Source organism: Elephantulus edwardii, unplaced genomic scaffold (assembly GCF_000299155.1).
Source record: "Elephantulus edwardii isolate Elephantulus edwardi_28Jun2011 unplaced genomic scaffold, EleEdw1.0 scaffold00011, whole genome shotgun sequence".
Classification (NCBI taxonomy): domain Eukaryota; kingdom Metazoa; phylum Chordata; class Mammalia; order Macroscelidea; family Macroscelididae; genus Elephantulus; species Elephantulus edwardii.
Window position 1 is genome coordinate 13,251,408 of NW_006399761.1, and position 20,590 is coordinate 13,271,997.

At 44.4% G+C, this 20,590-nt stretch overlaps 1 protein-coding gene across 1 annotated transcript in view; it reads left to right on the forward strand.

The window, feature by feature from the left end:
• The window catches only part of EML6 (echinoderm microtubule associated protein like 6), a 308,568-nt gene that overhangs the window by 189,286 nt on the left and 98,692 nt on the right, over positions 1-20,590 (forward strand). Inside the window, exons 11-15 of the mRNA XM_006880926.1 lie at positions 8,230-8,397; positions 10,420-10,526; positions 12,268-12,386; positions 14,446-14,632; positions 16,365-16,470. Coding sequence (XP_006880988.1) covers positions 8,230-8,397; positions 10,420-10,526; positions 12,268-12,386; positions 14,446-14,632; positions 16,365-16,470 — 687 coding nt within the window. The remainder of the gene's footprint in view (positions 1-8,229; positions 8,398-10,419; positions 10,527-12,267; positions 12,387-14,445; positions 14,633-16,364; positions 16,471-20,590) is intronic.

The window sequence follows — 20,590 nt, forward strand, 5'->3', positions numbered from 1 at the left end:
TTTCTTGACACTGATCTCTGCAAGCTTTTCATTTTACCGTCTATATTCCTGGTTTCTGTTTAACGTTTCAATATAAAATGTTCTGCTGATGTCTTCTACTTTTGATAACCTAGAGTAAGTGCAATCACAAAGCTAAGTTGGTGTTTATTAATAAGCCTTCACTCACTTGGTAGTGCAGAAGCCTTGTGTCATGGTTCACGTTTCAAACAAGTTGTGATTTTTAAAAAAAAAAAATTTATATTGACATAAATAAATAGTAATTTGGATGACTTAAAAATATTACATCAATGTTATCATTGATGGATAGCTAGTAAGACATAATTGTATTTTTATGATTAAAAAAGTTATCATTGAAATTATCTTAGGCCTCACAGAGATCTTGCGCTTACACACAGAGGAGCAAATAGAACCTTTCAGATTTATTTAGAATAAGATCTGAAGGCTGCCAATCCAGTGGTAACCCTGTTTATGTTGTGTTAGCGGCTGACAAGGTGGCTGTAGCTCGTAGTGACCCTGTGAACGACCTTGCCCTAAACGACATCATCCTTGCAGTCTCTGCTGCGCTGAATCCCACAGTGGAGTCACTGGGTTAATCCATTTCATGGTGGGTCCTCCTCTCTTTTGTCAACCTTCTACCTTCTCAGCATGCTGTGTATCTCCAAAGACTGGTTCCTCCTGGCAACATCCCCACGTCGTTTATCCTCTAAGGAGCATGCTGGTTACACTTCTTTCAAGACATATTTGTTTGGGTTTTTTTGGCAGCTTATGGGATATCCAGTACTCTTCACCAACATCCTAATTCAAAGGTATTGATGATTTTCTTCTGTCATCCTTAGTCATTGTCTAACTTTCAGCTGCATAGAAAGCAGTTGAAAAGGACTGTGACTTGGATTAGGCCCCTCTTGGACTTTAAACTGGCAGCTGTCCTCTTTAGAACTTTGGAGAAGGTCCTGGACAGCCGATTTCCCCCAGTATATCACATTTTTTTGATTCCTTGACTGCTGATACTGTAAGTGATGGTTACATATACAAATTAAATAAACTCCTTAACAACTTCAATCTTTGTCTATTATGATGTTGACTACTGGTTCAGTGATAAGGGTTTTTATTTTGGTGATGTTGAGGTATATAATTCATATTGCAGGCTATATAGTCTTTGATCTTCTGCAGCAAGTGCTTCAAGTCTTCGCTTTCTGCAGACAAACTTGTGTCATCCGCATAATGCAGGATGTTGATGAGTCTTTCTCCAACCCTGATGCCACTTTCTTCTTTATGTAGTCCAGTCTCTTGAATGATTTGCTTAGCATATAATCTTGTATGTAGTTTGCATGCCACTCATAGTGCTTCCTGTGCTTCCGGAAATGGGACAGTGAATAAGGATGACAGAAGAATGAGTGTTTGAATTGTGGAGCTGGGGAGGAGTACTGACTATCGCTGGACAGCCAAAAGAACAAACAAGTCTGTCCTGGAAGCAGTGCAACCAGAGTGCTGCAAATAGGGAAAAATGATGGCATTTTTGTCTCACTTATTTGGGACATGTTGCCAGAAAGGGTCAAACTGTGGGAAAAGATACGATGCTGGGAAAATAGAGGGTCAGAGAAAGAGTGCAAGACCCTTCACAAGACGGACTGACAAAGTGACTAACCAAAGACTTGAGGACACCATAGATTGTGACAGTGGTCAGCATAGGGCATGGTTCAGATTCATTGTTCATAGGACAATATTGTAACGCTGTTTGCAAGACAAATGGGTGGGACTAGTGATGTTTGATTTAAAAAACACCTTCCTGTCCTCCATTCTTGTGTGGTATTGTTACTTGTGGTGTTGTTACTTTGTATTATTTATTTTTGTTTAAATCCTGTTACTTCGATTAGGAAGCATCTCAGATTTTGTAGAATTTCCCTGACTCAGCCATGGTGTGGAGACTTGGTTGAGACTCCCCAACTAATCCCTGGATTCCTGATTTTAATAAAATAATCCTGCAGGACATGGCTGCTGCCTGGAAACGGTTTCCCTTGAATGATTTTTAGATTAAGCAGCGGAAGGGTTGAAAATGTAATCAGGACGTTATATTCTGTTAACTAGTGGTTTTGGGGCACTGGCAATTAGGGTACAGAATTGAACAGAAAATAGAAAATAAAGTCACCATCGTTTACACTACACTTGGCAAAAAATGGCCATTAGTTTAAAACGCGTGAGGCACAAGATTGCCTCCGTGTTCCAAATTCAAGTTTCCTCTCTGTCTCTAATGAGCCCGGAAAGAAATAGGACATTGTATTAAACAGAGTCATGCACTTGCAGAAAACAAGTTAGGCAACCAGAAAGCATCTAGTTCAGAATTCAGAAGGGTTAGAAGCATCACCATTGATCTCAAGTGTCAGAACTTGGGAACGAAGTTAACTTAATGTAAGAGTTACTTTTTCATTAATAGGGCTGTAAGAGGCCTGCTGTTTCAGAAGGGAATGACCAGTAGTCCTTCATCGTTGGTGGTAGGTGTTGTCAAGTCAAGTACAACTCATAGCTACCCTGTGAACAGCTGACCTGAACACTGCCCTATCCTGTTCTAGCCTAATCATCTCTGACACTCTAGAGCCCACTGCTGAAGTCACCATGTCAGTCTGTCTCGTTGAGGGTCTTCCTCTCCCTCACTGACCCTTCATCTTTCTAACCATGATGCCCTAGCTACAGACTCAGAGTGTGAGAGACCAAGCTTCACTATCTTTGTCCCCAAGGAGAACTCTGGCTGCACTTTTTTCTCTGTCTTAATCTAGGAGTTCTGCTTTAGTACGGCATCTGACAGACAAGCACTGTACCCAGAAGAACAGATGATGGACAAGCAAACTCATAAGTATCTAAGATAATAAGAGCAGTAGGATGAAAAAACACTTCCCCAGTGCAAGAAAAGTATAGATAAATGATATACCTTCGAGAAAAACGTAAGGACAGTTGAGCACACAGATAAAAAGATCTAGGTGGCAAGAGCCCCATGTCAAGGTAGCGGTGCAAGGCCTGACAGTGTGGCTGGTGCATCAGGTCAGCCCAGCAGTGCTGAGTCACCTCAGCAGCAAGGCGATCATGAGGTCTGGTGGTTGCCAGAGGGCCCCCTTCCAGTGGTGACCAGTGCACTGGATGTCCTCCTCATCAGGTTGTGCCAAGAAATCTGGAGGGAAGCCACCTTGCCAACTGACTGGAAGAGAGAGAGGTCCATATTTGTTCACATTCCCCAAAAAAGGTGATCCAACAGAGTGTGGAAATTATTGAACAACATCACAAATATCACGTGGAAGAAAAAGCTTGCTGAAGATAAAAAAAAAATTACAGAGCACATTGACAGAGAACTGCCAGAATACTAGCTGAGTTTAGAAGAGGCTGTAGCACTAGGGATATCATTGCTGATGTCAGATGGATCCTGGCTGAAAGCACAGGGTTCCAGAAGAATGTTTGTATTTTATCGACTATGCAAAGGCATTTGACAACAGATTGTGGCTAACATTGAGAAGAATGGGAATCCCAGAACACTAGATTGTGCTCATGTAAAACTATACCTAGACCGAGAAGCTGTTGTCTGAACAGAGCAAGGGAGTGCTACATAGTTCAAAAGCAAGAAATAAGTGCATCAGGGATAGATCCTTCCCCCAATACCTTTTAAATCTAGATGCTGAACAGATCATTCAGGAAGCTGGACTTCATGAAGAAGAATGTGACATCAGGATTTCGAGAAAGACTCGTCAAAACCTCCATAATGCAGATGACCGAACTTTGTTTGCTAAAACTCAGAAGGGCTTGAGGCACTCGCTACAGAAGATGGACTGTAACCATCAGTATGGATTGCTACTCAACATCAAGAAAAAAATCCTCAAAACCAGGTCAACAGACCGCATCACACTAGATGGAGAAATTATTGAACTTGTTAACAGTTTGATCTTGCTTGAATCCACAGTTAACACCCTTGGCACCAGCAGTGAGGAAATCAAAAGGCGAGTTGCACTGGGAAAGTGTGCTGTTAAGGACCTCTCCAGAGTTTTAAAGAGCAAAGATGTCAGTCTAAACACAAAGGTGCTGTTTAGTGTGCATCTTATAGCTGGACAGTGACTAAGGATGGAAGAAAAAGAATTGATGCTTTTGAGTTGTGGTGCTGGACAAAAGTACTGAACAGCCTATGGACTGCCAAGAGAACAAACACGTCTGTCTGGGAGAGGGTGAAACTAGGTTGCTCCTTGGAAGCAAGAATTTCAAAGCTCCATCTCACATACATTGGGCATATTGTCAGAAGGGGCCAGTCCTTGGAGAAGAACATCATTCCTGGAAGGGTGGAGGGTCAGCACAAGAGAGAAGGACCCTGCATGAGGTCAAGTGAAACAGTGACTGTGGTAATTTGATCAGGTTCATGAGAGATAGTGAAGCTGGCTCAGGATAGCCAACTTCAAGGTTAGGGCAAGGTTCAGAGCCCTTGTTCACAGGGTTATTGTTGTTGTTGTTGTGTGCCATTGAGTTGTTTGCGACTCATAGCGACCTTATGTACAATAGCCCTAAACCCTGCTCTATCCTGTGCCAATTGCACTGCCTCTGACACACCCATCCCAATTACCCCAGTCACTGAATCAATCCACCTCATAGAGGGCCTTCCTCTCCTGCGCTGTCCCTCCACCCTCCCAAGCATGATGTCCCACTCCAAGGACCTGTCTCTCCTTACAACACGTACAAAGTATGTCAGACGAAGCCCCAGAATCCTTGCCTCCAAGGAGGAGCCTAGTTTAACCCTCTCCAGGATGAATCTGTTTATTTTCTTGGTAGTCCATGATACCCTCAATACTCTTCTCCAGCACCACAGCTCAAAGGCATCAATTCTCCTTCTATCCTCCCTACTCATTGTACAACTCTCTGATGATAACAAGTGATAGCAAAGACCATGGTCTGTATCAGGCGCACCTTAGTCTCCAGAGAGACACTGTTGCTCTTGAGTACTTTGGAGAGGTCCCTAATAGCAGACTTTCCCATCGCAATATATTTTTTTTATTTCCTGGCTGCTGGTACAGGGTAGCTATGGCTTATTATAGGCTTAATGGACATAAAAACAGGATGAGACAGTACCTGTAAGGCAAGCCTTCTAGCATGAGATTTGGGACTGGAAAGTAGTAATGGAAATGTTGATCAGAACAGATGAGTGATGAACAGAGTTGTCTGTTGGAATTAGACACCTTCTGTGAAAGTCAAGCATCCCCAGGGGTGGTACGCAGAGGACTTTGGAGTGAGACGAAGTAGAGACACAGTGACAGTGTGGCAGCTGGCATGTGGCGACCCTCAGTGGACTACCTGCAGGCACCCTGTGTCCTCCAAGTAAACTGACTTATTGTCATGATGCCTGGTTTATAAAAACTACAACTTGCCTTAGAGGTGTCCTGTCTTCTGTGTCCTGGTTGTGCCAGAATCACAGGCAGGGGTGTCGATAAATAAATGTGAGAAGATTGGATGGTCATAGTACAGTTGATAGCACGGGTTCCACTCACAGCATTCTCCCCGTTTTGGTAGCTGTAAACAGTCAAACACGAGAGCCAGGCTGATGAAAATGCGCTGATGTGGAGACAGCAGCCGTGACAGGTTTTCTGCTGTACATAAGTAAAACTCACGTGCAAGTTAATATGACACATCTGCAAGTACGTATGTTTCGCTTTCTTTGCACGTTATTTGTTGTGGTTCTGTACCGTTGACCACAACGCCTAGCGGTGCTCTGTACATCTGAGCCCTCCACTATCTGAATCATGTCACAGTAATTAGACTTAAATATTCTGCACTTGCCTTTTCTATGAAGATGGTGCCAAAAGTGAAGAAGGAAGCCAATGCCCGTCCCAAAACTGAAGCCAAAGCAAAGGCATTAAAGGCCAAGAAGGCGTCCTGAAGGCATCCATGGCCAAAAAAAAGGAAAAAAAGATCCGCACATCACCCACCTTCTGGCTGCCTAAGACACTGAGACTCCAAAGGCAGCCCACATACCCCCGGAAGAGCGCCCCCAGGAGAAACAAGCTTGACCACTATGCCATCATCAAATTTCCCCTGACCACTGAGTCAGCCATGAAGAAGATAGAAGATAACAACACACTTGTGTTCATTGTGGATGTCAAGGCCAACAAGCACCAAATTAAACAAGCTGTAAAGAAGCTCCATGACATTGATGTGGCTAAGGTCAACACTTTGATCAGGCCTGATGGAGAAAAGAAGACCTATGTTCAACTAGCTCCTGACTATGATGCTTTGGATGTTGCCAACAAAATTGGGATCATCTAAATTGAGTCCAGCGGGCTAATTTTAAATACAAATTTTTCTCAAAAAAATAAGAATTCTGCACCTGACATTTTTGCACTGCTGAGCACTTCTTTCTGGTCCAGTGCTCCTGTGTGTCCACCCCATCTTCTTTTATTGCTGCCCGGATCCTCCCAGGTTTTACACAGAGCATCTCTCAGTATTGCAAGTCCAGGCTCATTTTTGTTTTCTTCGTTCTTTCAGCCTGAGAAATGCTGAGCAAGCTCTTCCCTTTTTATTCTCTGGCTCCAGCTCGTTGCCCATTTTGTTATAATATTTTGCTTTGTCTTCTCGGGCTGTCCTTGGAAATCTTCTCTTCAGCCATTGAGATAGATATGCAGAGAAAGGTCATTCAGAGGGAACAGCTCTGTGGAATCTGGAGACAGAAGAGCATCTAAATATAAGAGACCCGAGTGTCTGAAGCAGATCAAGTAAGAAAACAGACTAGAGAGCTTCAAGCAAAAATACTCACGCCATAGATGCTTGTGTAGGTCAGAGTCCCGTCTTGGTTGGGATACATCAGTATCAGTTTACTGATACATCAGTAAACGCTTGCTGTATAACACATTACTTCCTACAATTTGAAGTTAAACACAAAATCATCTCCATAACAGTTTTGAGACTCAGGGAGTCAGTCGCATCTTAGCTGGATGATTACAGTTTAAGATCTCTCATAAGACCAGGTGTTCGTTACCGGGCCCTGCAGCCTTCAGAAGACTAGACTGAAGGAAAGGACCCTCTACCAGGATGACTCCCTCACCTGGCTCTTGGCAGGAAGCCTTGGTTCCCGGCCACGTGAACGCCTTGAGCAACCTTCAGACTTGGCAGCTGGCTTCTCCCAGAGTAAGAGACCCTGGACAAAGCAAGGGGCCCTCGACAGTGCCTCTGCGGCCGCCTCTGAGACAGCTCACATCTTCACGTCTGCCATGTGCCATCTGAGTCACAGATTTATCTGTGAAACGTTAATCTGTGGATGTATCTTTAAACTATTACAAAAAAGGCAGGCTAAATGTTCTCTGGGGAGGCTATCAAGACCAGGGGCAGCAAAAGAAACTCAATACTTTATAATTTATTGAGACTAATATGCCTGGCTGTCCAGTTAGTGTGGCTTTGGTTTGACTTGATGACTACAACTGAGTTAAGCCACATTTTAAAAATAGGCTGCTTTTTGAGCCCCAACTCCTCTTTCCCCCCTGTCACAGCATCCCCCTGATCCTTTCAGACGCCTTGGTGTTCCGTGTAATGTGGACCCCGCACTTCTATGAGTCTAGACCTCCAGGTCTCCCTTGGTGCTGCAGTGCACAGGCCTGCACTAGAGACTTCAGGTTCAGCCACGGTTCAACCACACACATCACCTTAGTTTCATTTCTTTACTGCCTTCGCTGCCGAGGCATGATGTTAAATAACCAAAGCATCAGAGTTAAGGAGGAAAAATATTGACTCTCCCAGTGCTATGTCTATGTGTCCCCAAACAACAATTGGACATCTTTTGTTTGTTTGCTTTTCCCCCCTCCATAGTATTATTTACTCCTTCCCTTTAAGAAAGAACTGCTTGTTTTTTCTTGCATTTAAGTAATAATGTGTAAGGGGGCTTATTCATTTGCATTTCTTTTCAGACTCCTAGAAGCAGTGAGTATAATTCGAAACAGATGCATATGTGTCTTTAGCTACGTAAAATTTAAGACAGAATTTTAGCTTTTACTGGAATAATGGAGATATTCCATTATTCCATTTTGGAGGACTTCATGTATTTACTATGATATGTGAGACTGAAAATCACCTCCTAATGCATTGAAAGATTTTCAATATATTTAAAGTTTCAAAGGTTATTTTCTAATGTACTTAAAAGTTTCAATCCCCAGTGCAAATTCAGATTAGCATAGAATTAATTCCGTTTCTTGCATAAGTGTCTTCTCAAAAATGTCTTTTCAGGAGCAAAATTTAGAAAGTACGTGGGCCATTCTGCACATGTCACGAATGTCCGCTGGTCCCATGACTTCCAATGGGTGCTGAGCACAGGAGGGGCTGACCACTCAGTTTTCCAGTGGAGATTTATCCCAGAAGGTGTCACCAACAGCATGCTGGAAACCACACCCCAAGGTAAAACCAACAACAGTTTCCACATCTGTTTATTTACGGAGCTCTGGTCCCACAGGCCGTGGGTTGCTGTACTGCCAACCCACAGGCAGTCGGTTCAAATCCACCAGCTGCCCTGGAGGAGAAGGATGGACAGTCTCTTCCTGGTGGTTTATATCCCCGAAAAACCTATAGAAGGGTCAGCTACATGTCTGTTCTGACTCAAAAGGAGTGAGCTTTCATATTTTAGTAAAAATTTCAAAGAATGCTGTGACATCTATCCTGAAGGTAAAGAGTTAAAGCAATTTAAAAAAAAATTATAAACTCAACATGAGTGACAGGAGGGAGAGGGAAGGTATTTTAAAAACCAAAAAGGAAAATTTCTTGCAATGGGTGTGGGTCAGCTAGATAATTTTCTTCAAAAAGCTTTGCTTATACGCAGTGCAAATTGAAGCTGTAAGGTTTACATGAAGGATATCTTTGAAGATAAGCTGAAAACATATATTTCCGTTTTCTTAGGATAATGGTAAGGTTAGGGGCTGCAGGTTGGTTGGTTGGGCTTTAGGGTAACTTGGAGTGGCTGTGGCCTTCAGAATGGCCTCCAAAACCAGTCTACAGTTAAGACTGGTTCAGAGTACCTGTCAGTATAGCCTTGTGACGTCAGTAGGAATAATCAGGTGACACAATTTTTAAAATGTTAAGTGCCGTCAAGTCGTAGACGACTCATAGCAATCCTATGAACAAAAGACCTGAGCACTGTTCATAGAGTTTCCAGAGGCAAGCCATTTCAGAAGTGGATGCCACTCCTGCTTCCAAGCTTGTTTTAGTCGGGAAGTTCCACCAAACACCGTCCACCATGGGTAACCGTTATCACATTTGGCACATCAGTGTCACAGTGTGACACATCACAGCAACCATGAGTTACCTCCATACAGCAATGCACAGACCAGTGCTATACCACGTAGAAAAAATTTTTTAAATATATATTTTTTTGCACACCCATGTTTATTGCGGCTCTGTTCACAATAGCAAGGAGTTGGAAACAACCCAGGTGCCCATCAACAAAAGAATGGCTAGAGAAGCTGTGGTATATTCACACAGTGGAATACTACGCTGCATTGAAAAACAAGGAACTCATGCAATATTATTCTAAATGGGTGAGCCTGGAGGACATTATGCTGAGTGAAATATCTCAGATACAAAAGGACAAATATTACATGGTGCCACTGTTGTAAAATGGGACTGATATCAGGATTGGGGTAAGACTGAGAAAAACTGGATAAATTGTGTATACTGCACTGAAACAGATGAGGGAGTGAATAATTTAAAAGTGATGTATGATAGGGTATTATGGTTATCACAAGAGTCCACAATTAAGGTTGTCTAGTGGAATGTACTTGGGGCGGTGGGAGGGGTGTGGGGGGATTGTGTACCAGGGAAGGAGTGTTTCTTTTACTTTTGAAAGAGAGGAGTGAACTGGTGGGGGGGGGGGTGGGCGGGTAGAGAAGTGCAGCGATGAATAAATGGAAATCCAAAATCTCTGTAAATGCTCATTATAATTATTAAAAATATATATAATATTTTTATCGGGAGGAATTCTGTAGAAATTTTACCACTGGCAAATCCTAGCACTGGATGTACATGCTAAGAGCGAAAGTGGACCTTTACTGAAAGAAATCTTGGGGCTTCCTTTTACTCCCATCTTCCTTAAGTAAAAACCTGATCTTTTTCTTTTTTCAAAGCAAAGGCTAAAACCCAGGGATCCACCATCTAGTAGAAGTGTGGACATGAGTTCCCTGCAGGAGTTGACTTTGAATGTCCCTTGGAGGAGAGAGAAGGTTAGGCAGGGCTCCATTTAAAAAACCAAAGGAAGATCTTTTAAGAATCTATATTAAATGAAAATATTGAATGTAGTAGTTATTTAATGGTGTAGTTACCTTTACTTTGATAGGTCAGAAGGAAGACAACACCTCAAAGAATCGGGGTAACTGTTTCTTCGAGTCTCAGATGTTTTGCTTTTTTTTCCTGTGGGTTGGGTTTCTGCAGAAGGTGGCACTGATTCGTACAGCGAAGAATCGGACTCGGACGTATCCGATGTGCCAGAGTTGGACTCCGATATTGAGCAAGAAACCCAAATCAGTTACGATCGCCAGGTGAGTGAGCAGGGAGCAGCTCAAGCACCCTGCACCCAAGGTGCCTCGTCAGATTCGAACATGGTGCTAGAAATGGCCGACAACAAAAATAAGGACAGCTGCCTGGCCCTTGCCTATAGATCCAGGTTAAGAAGGAATCGTTAGGGAGCTCTGGTGGCCTAGTGGCAGGAAGCTGCACTGCAATCCCAGAGGTGTGTGGTTCAAATCCACCAGATGCTCTGCTGGAGGAGGAGAAATCTCCTGAACCAGTCAGATCCAATTTGATGGTACACACACACACACACACACACACAAAAATTAAATAAAAAAACCAAAAGGGTCTCAAGGATGAGCCCATGCTGTTCAGGGTTTTCTGCCTCCCAAGCACCTACAGCTTTCGAATTTATTTATTTTTGTTTTTATTCTCTTGCAGACACAATTGCAGGTAAGCAACAGAATTTTTCGTTTTCTTTGCACAGAACCAGCCTGTGCTTGCTTTAAAGGGTAGGTAGCCTTTGCGGCAGGCAGGCAGCAGGCGTGGTAAGCTGTTTGTGTGTAAGCTGTGGACCTGGTTTCCATTAGAACTCCTGATGACACTCCTCTCCACTTAATTAAAGCCAAAGCCTGAATAGGAGAGTTCATTATCTCTCCAATCAGAATCACGTCCAATAGAAAAGCTGGCTAATTACTTCCAGAGTGAGCCGTATGTGTATTTTTCTGTTAACAAGTAGATGTTTTAGCAATAAACAGTGAGAGTGAGGGCACAGAGCACTCTTTGAGGGGAGCCCTTCTGCTGACCCCTCCCCTCAACCCTGTCACTCTTAGGGGTGACTCATAGCCGACTCAACTGCTGGAGGGTCAGTTGTGAGTCAATTCCACATCAGTGACAAGAAGTAGTCTTTTTTTTTTTTTACAAGAAGTCTTTATGTAAGCACCGAGTTTACCACTTTTCATGGTTTTCCAAATACTGAATCAATCAGTGGTGATTTGGGCTGGTCAAAAAAGTAACCCTAGCTGGCCCAGTCCCACATCAGTGATGATAAACTCAAATATCAGCACCGACTTTACCACTTTTCATGAATCCTCCCCGCTCCCCCCACCCCCCCTCAGTCCAAATCACCACTCATGGATTCGGTGTTTGGAAAACCAGATCAGAACCAAGATAGAGTCCCTTTGATGGTTTGGGTCATCTCTGACATTACATCAACTTGACTATGTACAATTACAGTTAATTAAATGCAGCACCAATTCTAGAACAATTACAGCAATTTATAAAGTCCACATTTTATAAACATCAAATTCATCAAGAGATTTTTTTTTCCCTTACCTTGTGTGACCCTGTGATGAAGGAAAGGGGAAAGATCCAGTATGAAAAACAATGTATACAAACTTGATGAATTTTATGAGTAAACCAGTATAAAATAAAAAGAGAGAGGGAAGGGAAAAGAGATATTTTTGCCTTAGGAAAAAATGACAGTTTTAAAAATGTTGTTTCTTTAGTATTTACCAGCAACTTAATAATGTATTTGCCAGAAATAAATTGCCTGAGAAACGTAGTAGTAAGTTAAAGTAAGAAGAAAGTGATTATACTTTCTATTGATTTGAAAGATGTTTTACTTAGAAAAAAAGACTGAAACAGACCTGGTGCCTTAAATTGACAAAAACCCTATTCAGAGTCTTGTAGAATGTCTAAAATGCTGATGCTTTTAAAACCCGAGGGGAGAAAGTCTCACTTGAGTGTTTTCTTCTTTTGTGCCTGAAGGTTTACAAAGAAGATCTACCTCAGCTCAAGCAGCAAAGTAAAGAGAAAAACCACGCGGTGCCCTTCCTCAAGCGAGAGAAAGCTCCTGAGGACAGCTTGAAGCTGCAGTTCATTCACGGGTGGGCGTCCTGGCCCCTGTGTCAGCGAGCCTGTCACCAGCCCCTGAGCAGGCTCAGGCTGTGCCCTGCCCCCTGCCTCGGCCCTGCCCCTCCGGGGGCGGCCTCTTCTCTCCAGGGGACCCTTACCTGGACAGGCGTTTTAACCACGCTCCTCTGTCCAATGTCCCCCATTTCTGTTCTGTGACCATCACTATGTCTCTAGACCTTTCATACTTGTTATACTTTCCTGATCTCTGTGTTACAGGTGCTTCCTAATCTTCCATTTCTTTTTTCCTCCCATCTCTCCCTCCTCTGGCCTCTCACCCTGGCCCCCATTCTGTTCTCCTTGAGGTTTCATAGGTAATGCAGCACTCTGCTAGCCAGAAGGTTAGCAGTTTGAATCCCCCGGCTGCTCCATGGGAGAATGACAGTCTCCTCCCATGTAGATTTCTGGCCTCAGAAAACTGATAGAGGGTCCCGTGACTAGGCACCAGATGGACAGCTGTAGGTCACTGGGGTCATGTTTGCATCATGTTTTGCTTGTATGTAGTTACGTATCGTTGAGTCAGAGCTGACCCGTAGCTGTCCCTCCAGCATGTTTTGTAGAGGCAGTTAATCTCACGGGAGGAGATTGCCCACCCTTCTCCTGTGGAGCAGCTGGTGGATTCGAACCACTTACCATTGTTATTGATGTGCAGCTTCTTGCCACTAGGCCACCAGTGCTCCCTCTTTGCTTGCATATGACCTAAAAGAATTTTTAGTTCTGCGAAAGTATATGTATTCTCACACGTACTAAGCTGACATCTAAAATGTTGTCATCTTAAATTTACACTTTTGTAAAGAATTTAATATCTGTTGTTGTTATGTGCTGTTGCATCAGAACCAAGACACAGCTGACCCTCCAGTGGGTTTTCAGAGGCAGTAAATCACACAAGAGGAAACTGCCCATCTTTCTCCCACAGTGCCACTGGTGGATTCGAACTGCTCACCTTTGGGTTGGCAGCACCACTAAGCCACCAGAGCTCCTTATACTGAGTTGAAATGTTGCTAGAGGAGTTAAGATGTTTCTAGAACTTTCATTTGTTTTTGTTTTTTTAAATGTAGCAGTAAGAAAATGTAAATTATCTATATGGCTCAACAAGGGGGCTCTAGAGGCCTAGTGGTAAGAAGGTGCGTTGCAATCCCAAAGGCATGGGTTTGAATCCACCAGCGGCTCTGAGGGAGACACGTGGGCACTCCCCCTCTGTGCAATGAACTGCCTCTGAAAACCCACTGGAGGGTCAGCTATGAGTTGATTCCAGCTCAGCAGCACACAGTGACATCGACCAGTGTAGCTACCAAGGCGCCCTGTTGGCGTGGTGCATTATGTGTTGTCCAGAAGGTCAGCAGTTCAAATCCACCAGCCACTCAGCAGGACAAAGACTATCAGTCTCCTCCTGTAACGATTTATGGTCCAAGAGACACAATGGACGGTTGCTCTGAGTCGAAAACCACGGAGCAACCGTGCGTTTGGGTTTGACTCCCGTTTTCATTTTGATACAGACTCTAAAAATGATTTAGAGCTGTGTCCGTTGACAAGTCAGTGATGTTAAAGGCAGAACATTGGAGAGCACCTGACTTAGCAAGGATCCCTTATTCCATGGTTAGAGTTGTTCACCTTCCACGTCTGCTCTTGAGTTTTGACGTTGTCCTTGGTCTTAGAGGCTTGGAAGGTCCCACACCCCAGGATCATATGCCGTAGTCTGATTCCAGCTGAGCTAAGGGGCAGAAGGAACAAAAACACTGCACCTCCTTATAGGGGCCCTCTCACACTGTCCACTGCTTTTATACTTGGAAAGAATGGCTCTGGGAACGGATTCTATTGTCAGTACCTTTGAGTCCTTTAGTCAGCACACGGCCTGTGAGACGCTTCAGAGCCTCTTCGCAGATCCCTGGCCCACGTGAGAGTTCAGCCCCCTGTTCCTCACCTGCCGTGGGTCCCGTCCACGTCAGTGTGCTGGCTGACCCGCTGGCGGCTCCTGCCCCACGCCCTTGCCCTTGCCCTTGGCCCTAACTGCTGTCTCTTGGGCCTGTACTCCAGGTACAGAGGCTATGACTGTAGGAACAATCTGTTCTACACGCAAGCTGGAGAGGTGGTCTACCACATTGCCGCAGTGGCCGTCGTGTACAACAGGCAGCAGCACTCGCAGAGGCTGTACCTGGGCCACGACGACGACATCCTCAGCCTGGCCATCCACCCAGTGAAGGACTACGTGGCCACGGGGCAGGTGGGTAACGCCCTGCCAGACCTGGGTCAAAGGGAATGTCATCTTGTTTGTTTTGTGGGTTTTTTAAAGAAATTTTTATTATTTTTGTGTGTGTGTGTGTGTACCATCAAATCTGATCTGACTGGCACAGGAGGAGATTGCTCCTCCTTCTCCAGCAGAGCGTCTGGTGGATTCGAACTGCCTACCTCAGGGATTGCAGTGCAACTTCATGCCACTCGGCCATCAGAGCTCCCCTGAGAATGTCATCTTGAATCCTGTCTACACATTAGAAACACAAGATACTTAGTACAAAGTTGAAGGATGTTGGAAGCAGAAATGTCAGTGAATGATGGGCTGTTTTTTGATGATGGCAGTGGTGACTATGCCACATGACACCTGGCTAATGTCTATTTCATAAACTTTTCCTAAAAAGAAAACCAAGAGACCATTTCTTTAAATTCACCCAGGAGCAGATCCTGGACTCTACGTTGTAGCTGGCGGATGGCAAACCCTTGCCAGCCCAATGGGCACTTGGGGTGACCTGAGTGTCTATAGAACAGTCTAGAATTTGGCCAGAGTCTGCCCAGGTAGGCATGTGACTCTGGGCCCCACTGGCCTACTGAAAAGGGAGTTGTGCTCACAACCTAAAGACAGGCAGGCAGCCAGCTTGCATCTACCAGCTGCTATGATGGGCAGTCTCCTCCCAGGCCATTTACAGCCTCTGAAAACCAACCAGACAGCGATGAGGTGGGTTCCCCCCACCCCTATTTTAGAACCATTATATTCACCCGGGGTTGTTGGTGGGTTTTAAAATTTTATTTATGTTGTTGTTGTGATGTGTCGTCGAGTCGCTTGCAACTTATAGCGACCCTATGTACAAGAGCCCAAAAACCTGCTCTATCTTTTGCCAATCTTGCCATCTCCGACACACTCATTCCCACCACCCCAATCACAGAATCGATCCGTCTCATCGAGGGTCTTCTTCTCCTGAACCGTCCCTCCGCTCTTCCAAACATGAGACCACTTTTCTATTATGTTTTCTCCTTAGTGTTGAGAATTAGTGTGATAGTAAGCTTCTTGTTATTTTGTTGTTCTGCCAAGTCAGAACGAACTCATAGCTGACCCTCCAGTGGGTTTTCAGAGGCAGGTAAATCGCACAGGAGGAGATTGCCCATCCTTCTCCAGAGATGCAGCTGGTGGATTTGAACCCCTTGCCTTTGGGATTTCAGTGCAGCTTCTTAAGAGTAGGCCACCAGAACTCCCTGGAGTACCAGAAGGCTGTACATCCCACTGTAAGTAAGATAACTAGCCATGCACTGGCCTTTCCCGAGGGTCAGACCCTCCTGCCGTGGGTGAGAACATCAAAACACAGACAGGAATTCTCTGGAGGGTCTAGGACAACAGTGGAGGTGGTTCCTTTCCTGAGAGGTGGAATGTGGGGTGGAATAGACTAGGCAGAGAAAGGAAGGTTAGAAAAGCTTGACAAACTTTAAGCATAATGGTATTTAACTCTCCTTCACGGGAAGCCACAGGCCCAGTCAGGCTCTGTTGGCCCCCAGCGTGACGCCTGGTACAAAGCCACGTAAGAGGCTCTGTTTCTCGTCTGGAGATACTGGGGTTGGACTGGATGGCTTCTGAGAGCTCCTCCCAGGCTCCGAATCCCATGCTGCTTTCTATCTGAGCAGCGCTTAATTGTAGACCACATTCTTAAGGCCAGCTGAGAGTAGTTACTTCACTCATCCTGTTGTTCCAGGTTGGGCGAGACGCTGCCATTCATGTGTGGGACACACAGACTCTGAAGTGTCTGTCCTTGTTGAAGGGACAGCATCAGAGGGGAGTGTGCGCGCTCGATTTTTCAGGTAAGCTACAGCCTTTCACGACAGTCGTTGACGGAGCTTTCCATGTTTAGTTCAAACGTCTGGTTTTGGGGTTGTTTCTGTTTTGTTTTGTTTTGTTTTAGCATCCTTGTTGTCATTGTTCTGAGTCAATTATGACTCATAGTGACCCTAAGAATGACCCATCAAAACCTTACCCTCTGCTGCACCATCCTCACCGTCTCTGCCACGCCCAAGTCCATTGTCACGGTCACTGGGTCAGCCTGTCTCGTGAAGTCTCCTTCACTCACTCTCTACTTTTCCCAGTATGATTGATGCCTGCGTCCAAGGTCTGACAACACACCCGAACTGTGTACTGAAGTCTCACCTTCCTCACCTTCAAGGAGCACCAGGCCTTTGCTTCCTCCATGACCAATTGGTTTGCGCTTCTCACGGTCCATGGTATATAGTCAGTGCTCTCCACCGGCACCACAAATCAAAGACATCAGTGCGTCCATCTTTCCTTACTCACTGTCCAACCTTCACATGCATGTGAAGCAGTTGAAAATATCCTAGCGGGGGTCAGGTATGCTAATGTCTCTAGGCTGACATCTTTATTCTTTAGAACTTCAGAAGGTCCTGAAAGGCAGATTTGCCTAACGTAATACAGCTTCTCATCTCTTGACTGCTACCGTGGGTATGGGTTGTGCATCTGTAAAAAAATGAAATCCTTGCTAACTTGGATCTTTTCTCTCTGTTGTTCCAGCCTCTTGATCCAGTGGTGAGAATGTTTCTTTTCTTAATACTGTGAGGTAACCCATCTTGAAGGTGGTAGGTGGGGTTTTTTTGTGGTTTTTATCTTCTTCACCAAGAACCTCAAGTTGTTTTTCACTTTCTGCAAGGTATGTTGTACCATCTGTATAATCTAGGTTGTTGATGAGGCTTTCTTTAATTAGATGTCACATTTGTCTTCAGCTTCTTGAATGATTTGCTCAACATACAGTTTGAATAGGTGTGGAGAAAGAATACTACCCTCATCTACACATTTCCTAGGTTTAAATCAGTCAGTGTTCCCTTCTGCTCCTCAGACAGCTTTTTGTTCTCTCTATGGGTTTCACATGAGCACAATTTAGTGTTCTGGGGTTCTCATTCTTCTCAATGTTACCAGATATTTATTATGATCTACCTAGTCAAATGCCTTTGCCTAGTCAATAGAGCACAAGTAAGTAAACATCTTTCTGGTAATGAGTCTCTGCTTTCCAACAGAACCCATTTGACATTATCTGTGTTCTCCTTCATTCCATCTCCTCTTGTGAATCTGTTTGAATTTCTGGTAGTTCCCTGCCAACGTGCTCCTCCTGCTGTTTTAGAATGATCTTCAGCAAGAGTTTACTTGGGTATAATTGCGCTGCAATCCCAAAGGCACGCAGTTCGAGGCCACCAGCTGCTCCACGGGAGAAGGATGGAAGTCTCCTCCTGTGCGATGGCCTCTGAATATCGGCCAGAGGGTCAGCTATGGGTTGATTTGGACTCTACACAACAACAGTGTCATTTTTCTCTCAACAGTGATATTGTTCTCTAATTTCCATGGTCTTTTGGATTTTTTTTTCTTCACTGTATCTACCCTCAGGTGGTTGGCCATGTCTTCCAAGATTTCTTGGCATAGACCAGTGAGCACATCTAGGGCTGCATCTGTTAACTGAAACACCTCAGTTGGCATTGACTCCAGTCAACTCCTGGAGTCCTATTTTATTGCCAATGCATTCAGTGCAGTTTGGACTTCTTTCTCAGTACCAGTGGCTCTTGATCATATATATATACACACACACACTACATCCTGAAATGATTCTGAGTAAAAAAATTCTGGGCCAGAAAAATTCTGGACTCTTTTTTTCCCCATAGAATCCTTGCGTATTGCAACTCAAGGCTTGAATATTTTTTCCATCTCTTTCAGAAATGCTGACTCTGTTCTTCCCTTTTAGCTTTCAACCTCCAGGTCTTTGTGCATTTCCTTATCCCACTCTGATTTGTCTTCTCAAGCTGCCGTTTGAAATCTCTTTCTGCTTGGCTCCCTTTCTGTGGAACCAACTATCGATCACTCGTAAGAAAAATGAAGACAAGTCCACAAGAACCAAAACACAACCTGGAGTTTATTCTAGATCACACATGATTGTAAAATCTCCATCTCAAGAATAGATTTGATGAACTGACCACTAGCCTCCAAAGACCAGATGCATTGTAGATGACATCAAGGCCATCAGAGATGAAAATATAAATGGTCATGGGGAAGACACTCATTGTTCTCAAGTCATAGTAGATTCATGATGGATCCTTCACCGTGTCCGAGGCTGTAAATCCCGTGCGAGAGTGCCCTTCTTTTTCCCCGAGGACCCAGTCAGTGGTGGATTTGAACCATCAGCAAGGTGTGGACTGTGGTCTAACAGTGCAAGGATTATTATTACTCACTAAGGAGTAATAATCCTTAAAAATGAAAATGAAGAATAAAACGACCACAGTGGATGTCAAAAGGAACCATGAAACTTGGTCTTGAGCGTAAGACATCCTCACGAGTTGAGTTCTATTTTTAAATCCGTGGCCACTTGACCTTTCAGCTATACCATCTTAGACTGGAATTAGATATCTGAGAACTGAACCAAAAAAAGATTACGTCTTTATAGTATACCCGGTCTTAGCTTTCTAAACTTGTTTAGTGGTGCTGTAACAGAAAGACAGAGCTCTGGTGGCTTATTGGGTAAGGCATTGCACTGCTAACCCAAAAGTATGTAGTTCAAACCCACCAGCAGCACCATAGGAGAAAGCTGGGCAATCTCTTCCTCTGTGGTTTATGGCCTCTATAAAACCCACTGGCAAGTCAGCTATGGGTCGGTTCCCCCTCCCCGGCAATGACTTCAGCTTTGATTCACAAGAAAAGAGAAGTGGGGCTCTGGTGGCCTAGTCCTGGGGACTTGCACTGCGAGCCCAAAGGTCATGGGTCTCTGGCAGTTAGAACCTGCCGCTGGTTCTAACGCACAAGCAGCTGTGCTGGAGAAGGATATGGGGCCGCGATCCCCTGGGGCTGTACAGGCCTGGACACTCAGTGGAGGGTCAGCTGTGATCCAGAGAGAGAGGGGGGAGAGAGAGGAGGAGAAAGAGAGAGGGAGGGGGAGAGAGAGACAGAGGGAGGGAGAGAGAAAGAGAGATGGGGGGAGACAGAGAGAGGGAGAGGAAGAGAGGTGGGGAGGGATGGGTCGGGGGGAGAGAGAGAGAGAACAGAAATCACGTGATTGGGTAGTTTTAAGAAACAGTCCATTTATTGTCTTAGGAAGGCGTCCTCTCTCCTCAGCGCTAGAGAAAGGTCCTTGACTCTCTGCTCCTGCTCCGAGGCCCTCTTCATGTGACTTGTCACCACTCCCTGTCTGCTGCGTTCCTTGTTCATATAGCTCAGAAGAGATTGATGGATGACATACCCTGAGCTCATTTTGCCTCCTTGACAAAGACAACCTGTTCTCAAACGGGATCATAACCACAAGCGAAAATGAAGATTTGCAGCACCTGTTTTGGGGGGGACACACGATCCACTTTATAACCCCCCCCCCATCTTTGCCTTTCCCATTTCTCTCCCAGTCATTACCCAGAGCTCACACCGTGGTGGTGTGCATTTTTCCGATAGGTTTCAAAATCCAGAGCAGCTGTCGCTGTTGAAAGACTGGATTGCAGATACCTGGCAGTGACTCAGAACACGCATTTCAGTCTCTGAAAATAAACAGGAGCACACCGCTTCCCACTTAAAACATACAAGGGGCAGGGCGTGTGTTCTCTGACAAAGAGTCCCTTTTCAAAAAGTAGTGTTTGGAAAAATAAATTTCATACTAAAAACCTACAGTTGTGGTTTCCATCAATTAATTTAAAATCGGAAACTACAAAGCACGACAAAAAATTTAACTGATGAATATCATGTTCTTTCGGATAGAATTTATTTAAGCTAGAGTTTGAGGAAGAAAGCATGTTAAAAAGTGCTTTTAATTAGGAATTTTTAATAATCCCAGTTGTAGAAACTTGATCTATAGAAAAAAGTTCTAAAATTTCTTTTTTTTTAAATTTAGGTTGTAAGGGATATACCTTTAACTTGCTGGTCTGTCTAATACTTCTCTAAATCTGAACATTC